The sequence below is a fragment of the Crocodylus siamensis genome, chromosome 7 (assembly GCF_052110815.1).
Source record: "Crocodylus siamensis isolate JL-2025a chromosome 7, ASM5211081v1, whole genome shotgun sequence".
Taxonomy (NCBI): Eukaryota; Metazoa; Chordata; order Crocodylia; family Crocodylidae; genus Crocodylus; species Crocodylus siamensis.
This window is the reverse complement of record NC_143401.1, coordinates 18357711-18376693: the sequence shown is the minus strand read 5'-3', so window position 1 is coordinate 18376693 and position 18983 is coordinate 18357711. Positions and strand designations below refer to the sequence as shown.

The following is an 18983-nucleotide window of genomic DNA, read 5'->3' as shown; positions in this document are numbered from 1 at the left end:
CAGTTTATGTGTAACTTCTGTCCCTAACCTTGTAGTCAGTTAAGACCTGTCTTTTAGATGACAGAATATTCCACTTATTTCTTGGCCTTTGTGGGAATTCACCTGATTCTTCTGTAACCAAGAGAATTGCCTGACTTGTCAAACCAATGGCCTATCTGGTTCAGCATCCTGCCTCTAACTACCACTGCTAGAGAGGAGGCAAGAAACTGAAGTGGGCAAATACTGAATAACTACCCTCTGGGAAGGATTCTTCTAACTCCTACCACTACCATCTAGGGTTACTTTAGGCAGAGAACCAAGAGACATCTTTCTGCCTGTTCAAAAGTCCTTTCTCATAGCTAGCTAGCTATTGGTCCCTTGTTTAGTGCAACTGTAGGTATTCTCACTGTTTGTATATCAGTTTTGCACTCTTTCTGAAGAAAAAGTCTTTCCTATTCACTTCTGTAGACCAGGGTCTCTGAATCATTGTTCAGGTTGCTGGATAACATGGTAGATGTGCACACCTTAGTGTTGCTCTTAAATGAGCAAAATGTGCAAAGTTCAAACATTTAAAATGGCCAAAGGCAGAGTATGGAAAAGTTATGGGTACAACAGTGATATTAACACTGCTGCAGTTGACAGCCCTTGGATTTCAGAATGGTGATTTTGGAAAACAAATAATAAAGTAAGCTACTTATTCAAGGCTCTTTCATCCAAGGGACTGAGTATTCTGATCCCTTAAGCCTTTATTTAACATATCATAATAATATTAATAACAATTGTTACTTGTACCTGTGGTGTGTTGGTATCTTAAGATGGGGTATCACAACAGTATTGCATTGCATGAACTGGAAATTGGCTCTATTATAAGACCCTGTGTCATTCAGAAAGCAACACTCATGGGCACTTCTTAAGTACTGAGGAAGGAAATATTCTAAACTCATTGATGCCTTGGGCTATGCATTCATGATTGTGTTCCCCCGAGTTCCTGAACAGTGTTGTGAAAATAAACAACTAGAGTTGAGTGTCTTCAGTAAGTAGTTTGACTATCAAAGTTACTGAACATCTTTAATTCCTATGGAAATGGGGTTGCGAGTGCTCTGCATGCCATCTTTTGAAATCTGTTTATTTAGGTGTGAATGTAGATGCTTAAATTTAGGCATCAATTGTTGAAAATGCTGAGCTTCATTTTTCTAAGGAAAGTGTAGCTTCTGAAGAAAATGATAGAATATGGCAAAAAAACCAGCAACCCTGAAATTACACAATTTTGTTCAGCAACACGATTTTCTCCTGTTGCTCCAGTTCCCCCAGTACTTTGGGGATCTGACAATGCGAGTGTTTTCCAGTGAGATTCCTACCATTCCTTTTCTAGAGCTTATGCCAGGAACAATAAGACAAGAGAAGTCACAGAGTATATCAGGCTGGGAAGTTAGAATATGTAGTGATGTCAGCAAGAAGGGGTGGTGTATATCTCCTGGTCTATCTTTATTTTAGAAGGTAATCACTGAACCTGTTCAGAAAGCATTTCTCACTTATTTACTGGGAAAAAAAATACTCTTCAGTCAAATGAAGATGTTTCTTCAGTGAGGGATGTATCTGTGCTGAGTTTCAAATTTCATACTACATTTTTTTTTTCTGTAGCCTTGATCAAATAAGTCTGCTTAGAACTTTTTTATTTTTTAAACAAAGGACAGTGAGTATTTGTCACTGAATTCAAACACAGCTCATGGGGCGCTTCTTAACCTTTCCCATAATTATCAAGCAGAGACTAAAAGCTCAGCTAAAATGATGACTCTTAAAGTTAAGAGCAGTTGAAAACAGTGGGCTGGTTCCAACAAAAATGATTTTCTAATAGAAAATCAGTGCGAGTGTCACAGCAAACCAGCTACGTTAGGATATGGACTCCCAAAGCAAACATATTTTACAATGACGTCATGTCCTGTAATTATACAACATACTTTCGTTTAACACAGGATCACACATTCAACTCAACTTGCAAAGTGAAGTTTTGCTGCTTTACTGTAGTCCGTTGTCTTCAAATATCCCTGAGGTTCAAACTTCAGGAGGTTATATATTAAATCTGCTCATAGTCTACTAAATTTGAAGGTGTTACATTTGTAAAGATCAATGTCAAAGCTGCTTGCATAGAAGTCTCCCAGTGGAAGATTACTATAATTTTCCATAAAAAATGAAAAGTTATAGCAAGTACCAGTTTGTCTGGACATGAGGAATATGCCTGTCCCTAATTACTGTAAACACAAATACCATTTAGGAAATCATTGATTGTCATGAGGCAAAAGCAGGGAGTAATTTAGCTCAGTAAGACAAGATTTAGATGAAAGAAGAGAATTTTGAAAATATGTCATGCAATGCAAGCAAGTTTACTGCTTTGGTTAAGTGAATGCAGCTGATTCGCTCCATAAAGATGGTGTCTCCTCCCCTCGAGGAAGACCTTAAGAAGTGCTTCAGCAAAAAAGGCAGGTCTGTTCCTTAGTAAGACTGGGAATGAGTCAGCAACCATAGCAAGATGTAATTGAGTTTATGCTGTCTCCTGCACGGCAATAATCCAGAAAGCCCAGGTTTCAGGGTCATACAGGTGTGTTGGCTTCTAGCAGGAGCCTCCCAGTTCAGGAAATTGCTGGAATTCAAGAATTGTGTTGTTCTATGGGATCCTTTGTTACATGCCCATAACTTTCATCTGCTGGTTTGTCAGCTATTCTTGTTTACAGGAGTCTCATTTTAAGATTCTTAAGGCTAAGGTTGCAACTCTTAGCAATGCGATTCTGTATCTTCAATCATATGTATAACATTGACCACAAGGGGCGTGTCTACATGTTCATTAATGCACCTTTACTACTGCACATTAAGTTTAGTACCTCTAATATGAGGTACTAGATAAAAGCACAGTAGCTGCGCTAATGCACAGTAGCAAAGGTGATTTTTTGTTGTTGTGATGCTTAATACGCAGTCAACTTATTCTTCTGTGCATTAGTTCATTAGCACAGTTTTTGCCATGATGATCTAATGCACAGTAGAACTGTCCACTGCTCATTAAGGCACCTCATGTAGATGCGCCCACAGTCACATAATACCGCATCCTACCGCATCCTGACCAAATTTTCTATACTCAGCTGTGCCATTTATGACTGCACAGCATCATGAGGGAGCTCTCACGTGCTGGTCTCATAGGAAATCCCCTTGTGTCTTCTTTCTCTTGCAGCTTGAGAATTCACGAAGTTCATGAGTTGTATCCCAAGGTTTGCTTTGATCAAATCTGTTGGTGGGCTGCTGGAGTACCTTATTTTTTCACATCTCATGCTCACTTTTTTAGAAAAATTAGTGATAAAAAATTGGGGTTATCTTAAATAAGGAAACTCATTTTGAACAACAACAAAGGAAAACCCTTTTTGTCTTCATTCTGTCTTCCCAAAACTAGATGTATTTCTTATTTGGAGGCATATGGTATGTGAAAAATTATGGTACAAAAGTTCTGCCATCTCCCCAAGCTCAGATCCTCCACATGCTTTCTCATGAGCTCACGACACAAGCCCAGCTTTGTTCTTGAGGAGGGAATGTTTTCATCAGAGCCTTTCACCTCTGGGTCATTGGCTGAAATCTGGCCCTGCTTGGTAGTGACTGAAAATCATTACTGGCTGACGGCTGCTTGAGAAATGAGCTGGTGAGCCTAAATCCAGTTCCTAATGGGCACATCTCAGCAAACGCCATTCCCTGTGGCCCTAAATGGCATTCGCAGCAGAGAGACAGAAGCCCAAATGGTGAGTGGAAACTGACCTTTCTGTTTTATGTCTGAGGTGCCATGGAGGGGGAATCTGCACCACTGTTACTCTGAACTAGGAGAGGTCTTCTGGGTCCAGGATTGTTAATCTAGGACCTTTCACTACTGCTAAATTCTTTGAAAAGTAAAATCACCTAGGGGACAACTTGAATCCTGCTCCGTGTCTGTCCTGCTCTGATCATGCGTTGAGTAGGTATGAAAGGACGGTTTAATGCCTAAGGTTCAGAGTTAGGCCTTGTGAGATGGAGATTCAAGTTCCAACTCTGCCACTGCTTCTGTGCATGACCTTAGGCAAGTCACTAAATCTCCCTGTGCCTCAGTTCCCCAGCTATAGAAGGGCCTACCAGCACTTCAGTATTTCACATGTATAGCCAGTGAGGATTGATGTGCTAATGGCTGTTCAGGGTGCATGTTACCTCTGATGAAGTCCAGGGAGGGAATTTTCACTCTGGAATGGCACTCTCCGCCGAGTCACTGGTGTGTGCGGTGCTATCTCAGCCTTGTCTTCTCCCCTCCTTCATCCAGTTTTCATTAAAACTTCCTGAAGCAAGGTGAAAAATCTTGGGAATCAAACTAAATAGAAAATCAGCGTTGCAATACCAAGAGCTCCTAGTGGCCTCATAAACACTGAGAACAGCACTCACAAATCACAAGGACAACATGGCTTGTAAGAAAAGGCAAGAGCATTTCTCCTTCAAATTCTACTGGGCTCTGTTTCCAATGCCAGAAAAGTCCTGTTGGCATCACAGTGACATCAACATGTACACGAGCTCATATGAATAAGTGTCTTTGATAACTGCCTTCATGCAGATGGGCCTATAAAAGTGTGTGAAGGGAAAGGCTTGAGAGAGCTTTTCACAGCATATCAATTAAAACACAACATGGTGCATCATAACATGCTGCACTTCCTCAGTATGAAGGCAACTGGCTGATGTCACCTCACAGGATGAATAGGGACATCTGATGTCACCTCAGTATGAATGGAAATGCCTGGTGTCACATTTGCAATGTAAATAAAGACATCCGATGTCACCTCAGAATGAAGGGACATGCCTGACATCACCTCACAGTTTGAATAAGGGCATCTGATGTCACCTCCATATGAATGGAAGTGCCTGATGTCACCACACTGTCTGAATGGGGACATCTGATGTCACCTCCATATGAATGGGACTATCTGATGTCATCTTACTGCTAATAGGACTTTTTACAATGTGTCATCCAAGGCTGCAGGGGAATTCTTCTAACTCATTGAGTACGATACATAACATAATATAATGCGCAGGTTAACTCGGACCCCCGCGGGCAGATTCTGGATGGATGGATAGATAAATGAATAGATACATTTATACTAAGTATACATACATTATATCACTCTATTGATTTTTAAAAAGTTCCAGGTCTGCCTGGCTGTAATGAGATTTTTGAACTTTGTGTTGCGATCAATGAGAGGAATATTATTGGCCTGGAGAATTGATATACCTGGTCTCTGTGGCTTGTTCTGCTCCCAGGCTGCCCCTGCCCCCTAGGTGTACGATTCCATCAGACACTTAACCTCTTTTACAGTGTCATCAGGCTAAAAGGAATCTAATAGTGACACGGGACTTGTGCTCAGCACTCTGGCACTATTGCTTTCCTGTCACAAATAATTTATAGCTTTCTATTTCCATCCCCTTGCCTGCACCCCATCCCCACACTGTGCTTTCTCTGGGCTGGGGGGAATCAATACACTCATACAAGCACAGTGGCACTTCAGGGTGCTTCAGGGAGATTGCGGGGTGGGGGTCGGAGAGACAGAAAAGCAGGAAAGAAAGAAGAGACAAATTGCAGCACCTCCCTCTTCGTGGACTTCTTAGGTTAGCTCCTCAGTGGGTATTATTCAGCATAGCTCCAGGATCTAGTCCCTTAGCAACCAGTCCCTCATATATCTTCTGATCCAATGTTCAGCTGATGTAAATCAACACAATCCCCCAAAATCCCTGGAGCTACATGAGCCAAGGGTCTGGGTCTCTGTGTGCAGCTGCTCTTTGTTTATGAACTTCTTGGTCACCTACCTGTTTCCCAGAACCATCCCCTGCAAAATCTGCCCCTTCAGGTACTTTGCAGGCTCCATCATCTGAACAACCTAATGCCCTTCAGGTGTTAAGGCTTACAATAGCTCTCTGTTTCCTGTGAATACCTAGAATACCTGCCTTTTCAATGCTTATATCATTGGTTCCCCTGCCTCTGCCCCTCCTGTTCCACCCTACCATCCCATGTAGGACCCATGCCTTTTCTCTTTGGAGCTGTTATTTAGCAGGTGGAGGATGCAGAGATGTCAGTCATCCCAATACTTGTTTGGTACACCTGAAGTTGAGAAACCACCTTTAAGAGTATAGCAGAACTCAGCTCCAGTGGTTTCTACAGTCCTTGGTGGGGTGTTGCTGAAATCCCCTGTGGGAAAGCCAATAGTGATTGTGGTTCGTGAATAGCAGGGCTTGCTCATCAGAAAATGGATAGAGGCCTCAAAGGCCATTTTGGGAGCAGCAGTCACTAGTTTCCTTTAATCACGGGCTCAGGCTAGATTTGAACTAGAGACCTAGAAGTGAAAGCCTTGTGTAGACAGGACTGGACTGGAACACCCGCTGTCACTGCTCAGTCTGTCCTGATTGCAGTTGCATGTACTCAGCTGTTTTCAGGTACTCACCTCTGCTGGGCTTCCTTATTCCAAATATCGAGCACCTAGCAAACATCAAAGCCACGTATTTGTAATAGCGTAGGTTTTATTTAAGACTTCTAGTTCATCACTGTCTCTTGTGCCTGCCCTCTAACCCCATCCTTTTCTTTATGCAGGGAAAAGCTCTTGAAAACCCTCCATCAGTTCAAATGACTATATATTCTAAAAGGGAATGCCCTCTCCATTGCACCACAAGTCATGTCTGCCCCTTACAAACTGAACCAGGATCCTGCTGGTCACAGCTGCTGACTTATAAGGCAGGCTGTGTCCTGCCTGGTTTGTTCTGAGCCATGCTGAGGCTGCTTTGGAAATGCAGATCAGAGAAGGAATCAGGAACATTAAAGGAATCTCATTGATGTCAATGCTAAAACTCCTGTGACCTTTGATGTGGCAGGTCCATGGCCCTGCTTAGTCATAAGAAGCCATTGCAGACAATTATTCCCCTTTCCTGGCTGTGTCTCTATGACTATGGCCATCTGTGATCTGGCATCTCGAGTTGGTGGGAATGATGACTAATGATTTTCTGGCCTGGGAGTGGGGCTGTCAGGAGTGGAGTTCTGAACCAGTCTTGTTCTTTTCCAGGATCATCAGAACCAAAGTCCAGCAGCCTTTCCACCCAACGCCAGATGGGAGTGGAACAGGAGTGACAGCACCAGGACACACTATAGGTAAGAGAGGCCAGCTTGTTGGTGATGGACTGGGGGATCTAGACAGAGTGGAAAAGGGCTGAGGATGGGGTGGAAGAATGAAGAAGAGCAGAGAGACACTAGGGCAGGATAAGAATGAGAAATTCCCCAAGCTGACAGCACAGCTGAGGCCAGGGGATTCTGTTCTCTGTTGGCCTAAAATCACTGGAGTCTGTGGGGTTGCTCTACAGAAACTGGTCCAGGATGTGAAGAAAAGCTTAGATCTCTGCAGAGCAATCTCTGATCTCTTTGTTCCCTTTTTCCTTCTCTCCTTTTTCCTCCCTACCTACAGCCATACTTGTTACAATATCAAATCACTGTTCAGCCAGTCCTATCCCTTTCCCCCTATCCCATTCATTCCCTTCCTCTTCTCTTCCCTCCCCAGTATTAGTCTAGTTACTAAGAGTTAGGGACCTATTTGTCTCGGGGTAGGATGTTCCCAACACCTGGCAACCATGGTCATTGTTCCAGCAGCGTCATCAGTGTGTATTTCACAGAGACAGTGTGTGGGAGATGCTTTTACTGAAGTGCACTGGGATTATGAACCTGTAATAATACTTCTAAGAGACTGCTAATCTGGAGTGTCATAGGCTCTGTGTTAAGTACACAGTTAGATATATTTTTGTGTGCATGCTATGGGCATGTGCATGTGTGCTGCAATTGTTAACAAGATGATGTGGCCAAAAGCTATTCCAGCCTGGAAAGACCGTTCTGGTATTTTGTGAAGTGTTATGGCTTGTTTGGGTTGGTGTCTGTGGGTGCTCTGTATTACTAGAAATCAACCACTGTATGGGGATTTACTGGGCTATACTGGATAGATTCAAGAGGTGCTCTTCCTTATTGGAAGAACAATACTGTATTCAGGGATGTAGCTGAAATGCACTGGTCAGTATGGGATAGCGGTTGAGGGCACCAGCAATGTATGGAGAGTGTTGTCTTATACTAGCTTCTCTTCTGGCCTGGGAAGCTCCTGTTGCACCCAGAGGAGCAGATCACTCCAGCACAGCGTGCTAGGGAGCATCTGCGTGCTTAGCCAGCTGCACAAGTGAGTCTGAATGCAGATATGTAGATGTACGGCTAATTGCTGGAATGCTCTGGGAAGTGATGGTTTGCCACTGGCATGCCTTTAGTACTGCTTTCTGCACTCTACTGCTGCTATTTCAGAGTGAGTGTTTTTATCTGAATGAGCTGCATAAATTAACTGCTACTGCACTGTACTGGAAACCATTGAAAGATGATGGCCATTGCACGGCTGTAGTGGGTGACTGGTAGTCTGTCTGATGTTACTACATACTGTTAATCTGTGTTGGGTACATACCATGAGCTCTTGATCTGCAAAGGGAGATTGTAGAAGGTGTTGGCTTATACGAAGATACACTGGAATGCCATTAACCAAGGCTAGGATGTATCCTCTAAGGGTCATGGTTCTTCACTGGTTGTATTAGGGTGATATCTGAAAGGTTGATGTGGGATATAATGGGACATGCACATCCCTGCTGGGGAATGCTGGGAGGGGGAATTCTTACACTTGTCAGTACATTAATAGATTGGAAAGTCCTTAGCCTGCGTGGGTTATGGTGACATTGCCCTGGATTCCCCTGGAATGCACTGGGTAGGAATTGATCTGAACTGGGATATATTGGTAAATATTAGTTCTTTGATGGAAAACTGATGGTGGTGGTCAGAGGGGGCTTGAAGGGTTGTTTGATCCAATGTGGAGGTGGTTTGGTAGCACTGGCAGGTACTGTAAGGCTGTGGGGGTACTGGGTAGTGAGACTGCAGAGAGTATGTGGTAAGGCTGGGACCCAGCAAAAGGCATTCTCTGTACTAGTGTAGGGACCCATTACTGAAATGAACCAGGAGGTTGGTTAATGGCCAGGGCTTTCCTGGGAGACTGTGGGGAGGGATAGCTTTCAGCTGGGGGCTCCCTGAGTGCTGTGCTGCTCTCCTTATGGCCCTTTTTCCCTTCTCGTTTTGTCCAGTTCCCAGTACAGCATCCCCTCCCGTCTCCAGTGCCTCCAATGATCCAGTGGGCTCTTACTCCATTAACGGGATCCTGGGGATTCCTCGGTCGAATGGCGAGAAGAGGAAACGTGATGAAGGTAGGGGGAGGAGGGGACAGGCTCATCCTCCCTGTTCTGTTCTTTGTCCCCATGCACAGGCTCCGATTTCAGGCCAGGCCTTGCAGCTGCTTCGAGGCTAGATCAGTTTTAGTGACAGAGTCCCGTTCCCTGCACTGGCCTGCTGGCTTGGACCATTCTTCGCCTGAGGCCTCTCCTGACAGGCTACAGCCTCCAGACATCTGCTCAGCGGGTGGAGCAGCCGCCTCTGTCGCTGGAGCTGATCCTAAGCCCATTCACTACTGGAAATGGCTGGAACCAAACCCCTCGGGTGCCAGCAGGTGCCTGGGCTTTGAACCACAGGAAAATGAGGTCACCCTGATGCCACCTCAGATCAGCACCAGCAATGGGGTGGGAAGACACTTTCCTCCTAGACTCCCCTGTCCAGTGATTCTTTTCCTTCAAGGTGTTATGAGCCATATTACCTCCGGTGACATTAGGGGCCATGTTTTCCAATAGTCTCCTTCTCTGTGGCAGTTGATGTATTTGCAATGTTATAGGGTACAAGGAGGGAGTTCTGCTAAGCATAGTGGGCCTGTGGTGTTATTTTACCCCTCCCCCAAGTTATCACAGGAATTAGGGATTAAGACTGCTGCTTCTCTTCCTGTGCCTGGGATGGATTGATGGTGAAATGGATCTTGGGATGATGTGGATGGAGACCCCAGCTGATTTGTGTTTCCTGGGTGGGCAACCTCAGGCGGGGAAGTGGAGTCTCAGCATTCTTGGGGCAGTTTTGTAAATGTGTTCCTTAAATCTTACTGTTTAACTTGGGTGTGGGTGGGGGGAGGGAGGACTTTTCAGCCTGATCCCTTTAGTCCTGCCTTAATCTGTCACTCCCTACTCTTGCCTGTTGTGTAAAAGGCCCCTCCTAGTAGTAAAATCTGACTTTACTTAGCATTAGCATGTGCCCTGCAATCCACAGGTTAAATGGGATAGATTAAAAGGCATGAAGTCCTACTACCTCTGCATTACCTGGCGGTAGGGGCAGAGGTGATCTGAGCAGGGTGTGGGGACCAGGGCAAATCAGCCTGTGCACGTCCCCGGATGTGAGGAAGCCAGTGGCAGATTTGGCGATGGGGGGCGAGGGAGGCGGGGTGCCAAGTGGCTGGAGGCAGCGGTGCCAAGCGGCCAGATGTGGAGCCGGCTGCAGCGCGGAGTCGCCATGGCCACTCTGCCCAGCTCCGCAGGGCCCCCCAAAGTGCGGAGCCTGGGACGGTTGTCCCAGTTCACCCCCCACCCCCGCCATGGACGGCCCTGGTGGGGGAAGTGGGAGTCCTACTAAGACAACAGCTGCACACCAAGATACTGACAAGCATTTTCTTGGCTCTGGTTGTCATAGGATTCTCTCACCCCCTTGAGTTTCACACTTGAGTTTTGGGTCCAAGTGAATCCATTGACTCCAAGGATGAGTCAAACATTAGGCCTCACCCTGCCCAATTAAAAGTGAGGATTTAGGGAGAACAGAGTCTTGAATTCAGGGATACAGTTTAGATCCCCTAAGAGCAAATGAGGAGGTTTAAGAATATAGGACTGGAAGAGACCACCCAGGGCACTGAGAAGAGACCCTTGCAATCCCAGGCAGTTGTGCACTTGTTGGATCAGGGCTCAGATAAAAAGCCAGTTCCAAATTAGTTCACGATGGAGACCTGAGACAGTTCAATCAAAGAAAAGGTGTGTAGTGCCATGTTTGGAACTGTTTGGGTCCAGATGTTTTGGTTTTGACCTACCACTTTTGCAAAGCCGCTGATATTTTTCATGCATAAATTGACCCAGGGTCATGTTGTCCTGAGTGATGGAGTCCCCTTGCAGGTATGACAACTGAGGCAGTGTTTGGAAGTGGTTATGAGGCTCCCGAGGCAGTGTTTCACCTGCGTTCCTGACAAGGAACCTTAGTGCTTTGATAGCAATGAAACAGCTCATCTGGCTTCAGCAGTTCCTTCCCTCCAAACATCTGGGAGATCAGCCCATGTCAGACTGACCCTCCCGGTTGCTAAATTCCAGTCCCAGACTCCAAGTTGTTTGGGATGATCTAATAAAAATAGCAAGAAATCCAAAGCATCTCAAATGGGGACATTTATACATTGCTATATTGGCAGTCTGGGTAGCTACTGCTGGCCTCCCTGAGCCATCCCCAGTTTGATTTTTGAAGGAAACAAAATCCTGAATCAGGGGCACTCCCCTGTGTCCAGCTAGGAGCCAGTATGCCCAGGCAGGAGCCCGGGGAGTGTTCAGAACTCCTCCAGCGTCCTCAGTTGCCTGGTGCAGGTTCTGTTTAATCCCTTCAGAGGAATGTCTCAGTTCTGCCCTCCCCAGTGACAGCCCATCTGTGTACTCACCTACCACCACCACCAGTGCTGCCTTAGTTTCCCTCCTCTTCAGCCTCTTTTACCAGCTGAATCTCCCCATCCTGTGCTGAACACACCCTGCTAAGTGATGAGAATCTGAATTGCAATGGACTCTGCTGATCAAGGCACTCACCACCGTGCAGCATTGGGCCTCAGGAACAGAAGCTCCCAGGATGAGATTCTCTCCAACCAGTGCCCTTCTCTTATCTTTGACCTGTCTTCTCAGGCTTTCACTTGTTTTAGCAGTGAGGAAGGGGGCATTGGTGAGGCAGGAAGTTAATGGTGCACTGCTGTTTGCTACCATGAATAAGTGATACAGTCCCCTTCCTGGTACTTCCCATGGGTGCTGAGCACCCTGTCAGCTAGCCATTTACTAGTATTCATCCCTCCCCAGTTTGTTTATTGTATTTAAAAAGCCCCCTCTTCTGTGCCAGCTCTGCTAGGTTTAATCACCACATAGACTGTGTGTAGTGGGGAGCAGTGCTGACTCTTTCAGCTATATTGGGAATCCCCACTGCAGGGGGAATTACTCTCCAGGTAGGGTTCATCTTCTCCAGGCAGTGGGTTGCCAGTTCACCTCTGCCTCCATGATTCTGGAATCAGTTAGTGGTGTGCTGGGTGAGGTAGGGGGGAGATGGGAGCTGAGCTGCCCTCTTCTCTCCCTGCTTCCCCTCATACTTCTCCTTGCTGCAGCTGGCACCTGCATTACACACTAACACAGATGATTAAGAAGAGGGGAGATAATTATGTGTCAAGATGATGTAGCCGAACTCCTAAGCCGGGCAAAGGGAGCCAGACAGATGTGCGAAGCAAGATCAGTGATGGAGACTGACAGCCAGGAGTTTAGGGGCACCCTGGCCCACTGTCACTGTGGAGTGTGCTGTGGCAGGAAGATGTCTGCTCTGCAGGGCTCTGAGCACCTGTTAATCAGAGAAAGGAGCTGGTGAAGCTGACCTCAGAGCAGGGCCTGCAGAGTTTGCCCCTTACCAGTGCAGAATTCTTTGATTAGCAGAGCCCCCGACCTCACTGTGGGGTGGGGCAGTATCACTTTTAGCCCTTGCCCATCCCTGCTGTAGAGAGAGAAGGAGGCACTGTGAGGTGAAGTGACTTGCCCAAGGTGGCAGAGGGCATCAGTGCCACAGCTGCTGGAGTTCAGGAGTTTCTGGCTGGTAGCATTCTGCCTACAGTGCTTGAGTGAGCCCCTCCATGCTCTCTGGACAGCAGGCACTGCTAGGGGCGAGGCCCGGAGCCTGCCAAAGAGCAGACATGCTTCAGAGTGAGAGAGGGTAAAGGCACACTGCCACAGTATGATGCTGCTTCCCCTTCCACCAGACCTCATGAGATGGTCTGAAGGGGAGAGAATGGAGAGACCTGCCACAGACAAGAATTAGTGGCTTTAAGATAGCACAGCCAAAGGCTGTGCATAACAGTATTACATAGTTGCACACATGTATGAGACAGATAGACATATGGGTATTGAATAGATAGATAGGGATAAAGATAGATGCATGCATATGTATGGAATCAGCAGGTGTACAGAACAGAGGGATAGAGAGACTTATCTGGAATAGACAGACAGATGGACATATCTAGAACAGATAAATGTGGAGATAGGAGGACGATAGGTGCACACATATACACGGGACAGATAAAAAGACAGACAGTGTCTTTTACAGATCTAAATGCTCCTATTGGAGCATGGTTCCTGCCATGTTAATATCTCTGCTGCAAGAATGTCAGCCTTATTAGTCTCGGCCTGTGACAATATCTGTAGTATTTGATGGCATTAATGGCAATAATATCCACAGTGCTGACAATGGCAGGGGTAATATCCACAAGTATTATCAGCATTAGCGGAGATTGTAGCTGCCGTGTGCTATTGGCATGAGCAGGCGTAATGTGTCTGCTATTATTAGTATCAGTAGTAATAAAACCCACAGGGTTGTTAGTATTATCAGTGCTAATATCGGCAGTGGTTTTGTGGGAGAGGAGGTGGATGGAGTGATTGTTAGTATAAGTGGCAATAATACTGACGCTGTTTGCATAACAGTATCCCCAGCGGAGATGGAGGAGAGAGCTTGAGAGCAGATAAGCGTTCTCCTTTTCCTATTGTGAGCTGTCATTTTGATGACAAGATGATTTACCTCTCAGTGAGGGACATGGTGCTGCGTGGATGCTGCGGAACAAGCGTGCTGTTAAAGGGGGTGGCTATGTTGTTGCAGGTGGTGTGAGTGTTTTGTTCAGTGTGCCTTGGTTGTGGTGTTGCAGGCAGTTTTGTGTTACTCAAGGCGGGGAATGGATGTATTTGTTGAAGGTGGTGAGAACTGTTCAGGGCATGTTGGTAGTGGTATTGCAGGTACTATCATTTTGCTGTTCAACGTGGAACAGTTGTGCTGTTGCATGTGGTCTGAGTGCATTGATTCAAGTTGTCTTGGCAGTGGTGTTGCAGGCAGTACACTTGCATCATTCCAGGGATGCCTGTGTTGCTGTCAGTGGTGTGATCGTAGTGGACGAGGTGGGAGTTGTGTGACTGCAGGCATTGTAACTGCATCAAAGTGGGTTGGGTGTATTGTTCTAAATAGCGTAGTTGTGTTGTTCCAGGAGAGTTGGCTGTGCTGCTGCAAGCAGGATAGCTGAACCGGCAAGGTGTGTTGGTTGTGCTGCTGCAGGCAGAGCCACTGTTATTCCAAGTAGGGCACTGTGTTGTAGGGGGTGGTATGGCTGTATCATTCAAGGTGTGGTGGTATGTGTTTCAGGTATTGTGTTTCCTGTCTCATTTATATAAGTTTTAATTCCACCCTCATCGCCATAGTATCCAACCTCCATCCAACTTGCATTAAGGATTGTGATTAACATCTGTCATGTGGTTCATTTGCTCAGCCTCTGCCCAAGGGGAGAATTGTGTGAGCAGTGGAGTGTTCTGGTTTGGTGGGGCGTGTGTTTGTTTTTCCTAGCTGTGCAGTGCTTGGTGCTTGTATTAGTGACTGCAGCTATAAAAAAAAGTACTTTGGGTCTGGGGCGGAGCGGGGACAAAATTCACAATGGTCAGTTCACTAAATAATCTCAGACTTCCTGAGGGAGTTCACTGAATAATCGCAGAACAGGCCCAAGAAAGTTGTCACTTGCACAGATGAGTTTTGACTTTGCATTGCCTGAAAGGAGCACAGTTGTTGACCATGATCTTCTTCATCCTTGTGCTCCAGATGACCTTTTAGATTCCCTGAGGTCTAGGCTGTGAAGCACTTTAAAGGGAAGGACCAAGACATTGAACTTGTGTCTCTGGTCTGTGGGCATCTTATGTTGGGAGCAAATGAAAGGCTTGACAGGCTTGTGGTAGTTTCTGTTGCTGAGGAGACACACCACAACTGTTGTGACATTTGTAAGTGTTGTGTGAGTGTGTTCTTCCAAGTGGAATGGTTATATCATTACTAGTGGCAGGGTGATTGCATTGCAGATGATGTGTCACTGCCAGTGTTGTTATCATATCTTTGCAGGAAGCATAGTTGTGTTGTTTGTTGTGACGTAGTTGTCTCATGGATGGTGGAGGGATTGTGATATTGCAGCTGTGTCACTGCATACAAAAGTGTCATTGCAGCTGCTGCAGTTATAGAATTATTCATTCTACAACTGTGGGGTGTTTTCATTACAGGAAATGAGCCAGTTTCATTGTAGGTGGTGTTGCAGGCAGTATTGTTGTGTCACTTCAAGTGACATAGTTTATTTTTGCAGCTGATGTAGCTCATTCATTGTGGGTGACATGGCATATCATGTGGCTGTGACATTGTGTGCAACGCTGGTGTTCTCTCTTTTCAGACTGTGTTTGTGGTGTTCCATGTCAGCTTACTGTTTCATTATGTATAGTGTGATTGGTTGTTTTGCTCATTGTTCCAGGGTTGTGTCATTACAGATAGAGTATGTTGTTGTCTGCTGTGTGATTGTGTCATTATCTAAGCAAAGAGGAATGTTTGTAGCAGTTATTGAAATGTGTTTGCTTTTCCCTGCTGTGCTTGGGTTGTTGTAAAGGCCATTGTGTCAGACCATATGGTTGTATCACCGCATGTAGTGATACAACATATGCAAACATCAATACAGCGGTTGGGTGTGTTGTGTCATTCCATATAGTTGTGTTGTTAAAGACACCTGAGTACTCGAGTCATTTCAGGCTATGCAAAAATATCACTATTTCTGGTGTGGCTGTGTTGTTTCATGTTGTGCTTTGGGGTCACTGCAGATGGGTGTGTTTGCTTTTTTTTTTATATGATTGTCCTGTTACAGGCGAACACTTGGGTTTGTGGCACTGCAGACAGGTACTGGGTGTGCTGTTGCTAGAGGCTAGAACTGTGCACATGGACTGAGGTGTGCCTGTCTTGTTTCATGCTGTGATTTTCTTCCCTTTCATCCTTCCAGTGACTGCTGTTTTAGGCCCTTCAGTTGTACCTGCCCATAGCTGTGTAGCAGACAGCAGTGTCTGGGTCGAACCTAGAGCACATTTTTTTTTGTCAGTGCAAGCATAGTTAACACCTTCCTTCTGCTCCAAATGAAGTTGTAGTTTGAAGAGGCAGTGTATTCTCAGTGAAGCCCCCCAGGGTCTGTTTCTGGTGAGACTCCCAGCAGCAAGGAGATTAGGATGTAGAAGTGAAAGACACCTGCCAGTCATCCCATCTCTCTGCACAGGGATGGCCTGAAAGGGGAGAGGGCGCTGGGAAGAGGAAACAGGGGAGTGGGGAGACCTGAGGAGCGGAGAGAGCAAAGCATAAGCAACAGCAGCCCTGAATAGAGAGCAGTGTTAGCTGGTACCAGCACTGATCTGCCAAGGTCTATGCACACTATGGTGTGCATGTGTGTGCATGTGCCTGTACGCACGCATGTGTATGCTGGGAGTTGTGGGGAGATATAGGAAGGACATGTACTACTCAGCAGGACTACAGGTGAGGGAGAGTTAAAACGAAGGCAGTTTGAGCAGAACGCATCCAAAGCTTGTGTTGCTGCTTAGTTTGCCATGGTTCAGTGACATCCGAGGACAAGCTGATCTGCCCTGCAGTGTATTTGTGTCTGTGTGTGTATGGTGCTTCCAGGGACACAAGTGCATTTGTTTGTTGCATTTATATATGCTAGGATATATTGCTAAGATAAAATTACTTTTTTCCTTGTCCATCTATAGATTTTGGGTGAGCAGTATGTCTGCACTGGCATTTCTTGCATGCTTATATGTATTTGTCTGAAAAATGTGTGTCAACCTGCATATATCTGTATGCACTTAGTATATACAGGTTGCATAATAGCATTTTAGTATGCATATGTCACTGTGTGAGTAGTGTGAATGTGTATTTTTGTGTGCTTTGTGTATTTATATGCTTATTTTGAGTGCATATGTATTTGTGTAAGCTTTATGTATTTTTATGTTTATTTTGTGGGTGTATTATGTTAGCCTAGTATATTTATGTAGATTGAATGTATCTGTATATATGTGAGTGTTGTATATTTGAACACATCATTTGTATGCATATTTATGATGGTGTGTTCTTGGGTGAGTTGTTTATGTATTTTGGGTGCATCAACACTTGTGAGGGAGTTGTATATTTATATATGTAGTTGGCATTTATGTGTTTTAGTGTTCTGTATATGTGTATAATTTGCAGTTATAAATGTTTGTGTGAGGGTGTTGCATATGCGTGTTTGTGGGAGCAATATGTATTTGTGTGCAGGAGTCGAGTGTATATGTGAGAACGTTGCAATGTGGATTTGGGTGAGTGTTGCATATGTGCATTTGTGTGAGTATAAATTGTGTGTCTGGTTTGCATCTAAGTGTGTTCATGTGAAAGCTGTGTACATGCATTTGTATACTTATTTGTATGCATTGCTTGTATTATTTGTGTTGCACAAACATAATTGTTTCAATATTATGTATTTTTGTGCACCATTTGGGATATATTTATCTGTACTTAAGGAGGGTATTTTTGCATGGATTTACATGAATGTCATTTATTTGTGCACATGATCTGTTTATGTGTACTTGTGGGAGCATTGTCTCTGCATGGTCACGTGACTGGGGTTTAGCATGTTAGGATTAACGGGTGTGTGCTTGTGTCAAAGAGTTTCTTGGCCTTGCCTCCCAGAGGTGGCAGTTCTGTACTTCCCATACATAACCCAAGCTGGAGGTACAGTCAGTAGTGTTTGCATGGAACTGGGTAGGGCTCAGGTGACATGAACACGAAGATGTCCATGAATTCTCCTTCTTCTATTGAAGAAGGAGGGTTGCAGTCCTAGGTGCACAGCTCCCATTGCTGTGCCAGCACGAATCATAGAATCAGAGGGTTGGAAGGGACCTCAAGGGTCACCTAACCCATGCAGCTAAGACTCCTCCCAATCCTTAGAAAAGTATTCTCTTGTGCTTCTCCCTCTGTGTTTTTCCCCAGCTTTGTTTACATCTGTCTGGGTGTCTTTCTGTCTACTCTATACATTGTTGAAGTGCATATTTTAACCTGTTCTTTATTTTGGGAGGCTTACGGGTTAGGGGGAACAGAATGAATAGTTAGAGCTAAAAGGGTGACGAGGGTCATGGATAAAATATTGGGACAAGATGGGGCAATATTGTGGTGGAGGATTCTGGTACATAGCAGTGGGGCACAGGGAAGATGGTGTGATGAGGACCAGAGGGGACATGGCAATGGGACCTATGCTGATATAGTAAGGGAGGCAAGGTGGACATAGTGCAGAGGTGATGCTGCAGGGGAACATAGAATGATATTGCAAGGGAGGTGATAGGTGATGCGGTAGCAGGGCATAAGGATGAAGTGATGGGTGTTGGATATGTCTTGGCTATGGGGTGCCATCTGATGCTATGACAAGGACTGGGGTTCCCTGTGAATAGGTGCAGACATGACAATGCATTGGGGATGACCGGTGACATGCAGGGGAGAAAAGGTGTCATGACAAGCAGACACAAGAGTGATGTGATGATGATGATGATGAGTGAGAGGACAGTGGCCCAAGGTGACTTAACAAGATAGTGAAGACAAGTGATGAGTGAAGATCAGTTAGATATGGCACAGGGCAGCCGGAGTAGTGGACTGAGGATCTCCTGAGGAAGCTTGGCAGATATGTGTATACATGTATTGTGACAAGAGGTGCTAGGTAGCATGGTGCCTGGGATTTATTGCATTACTATAACAGGTCAGTTGTATCATGACATCAGGGCTTAAGTGCCATGCTGCAATAGGCAATGGCTTATCACAGTGATGGGTGCTGAGGTTCCCCAGTGATGGAGCCTATGTCCCACAGTGACTGGCTGGGCAGGGGCCCTATTCCCAGCTGCTGGAAAAACAAAGATCCTATCAGGCA

The 18983-nt window shown here is 45.4% G+C and overlaps 1 protein-coding gene across 9 annotated transcripts in view; it reads left to right on the top strand.

Annotated features, from left to right (window-relative positions):
* PAX2 (paired box 2) overlaps nucleotides 1–18983 on the top strand; it is a 113218-nt gene that overhangs the window by 44869 nt on the left and 49366 nt on the right. For 7 of the 9 annotated variants that reach the window (XM_090056543.1, XM_090056536.1, XM_090056535.1 and 4 more), the window contains exons 5-6: nucleotides 7074–7159; nucleotides 9160–9279. In XM_090056543.1, the coding sequence (XP_089912669.1) occupies nucleotides 7074–7159; nucleotides 9160–9279 (206 nt within the window). The remainder of the gene's footprint in view (nucleotides 1–7073; nucleotides 7160–9159; nucleotides 9280–18983) is intronic. The other 2 variants (XM_090056537.1, XM_090056542.1) reach the window with 1 other exon arrangement.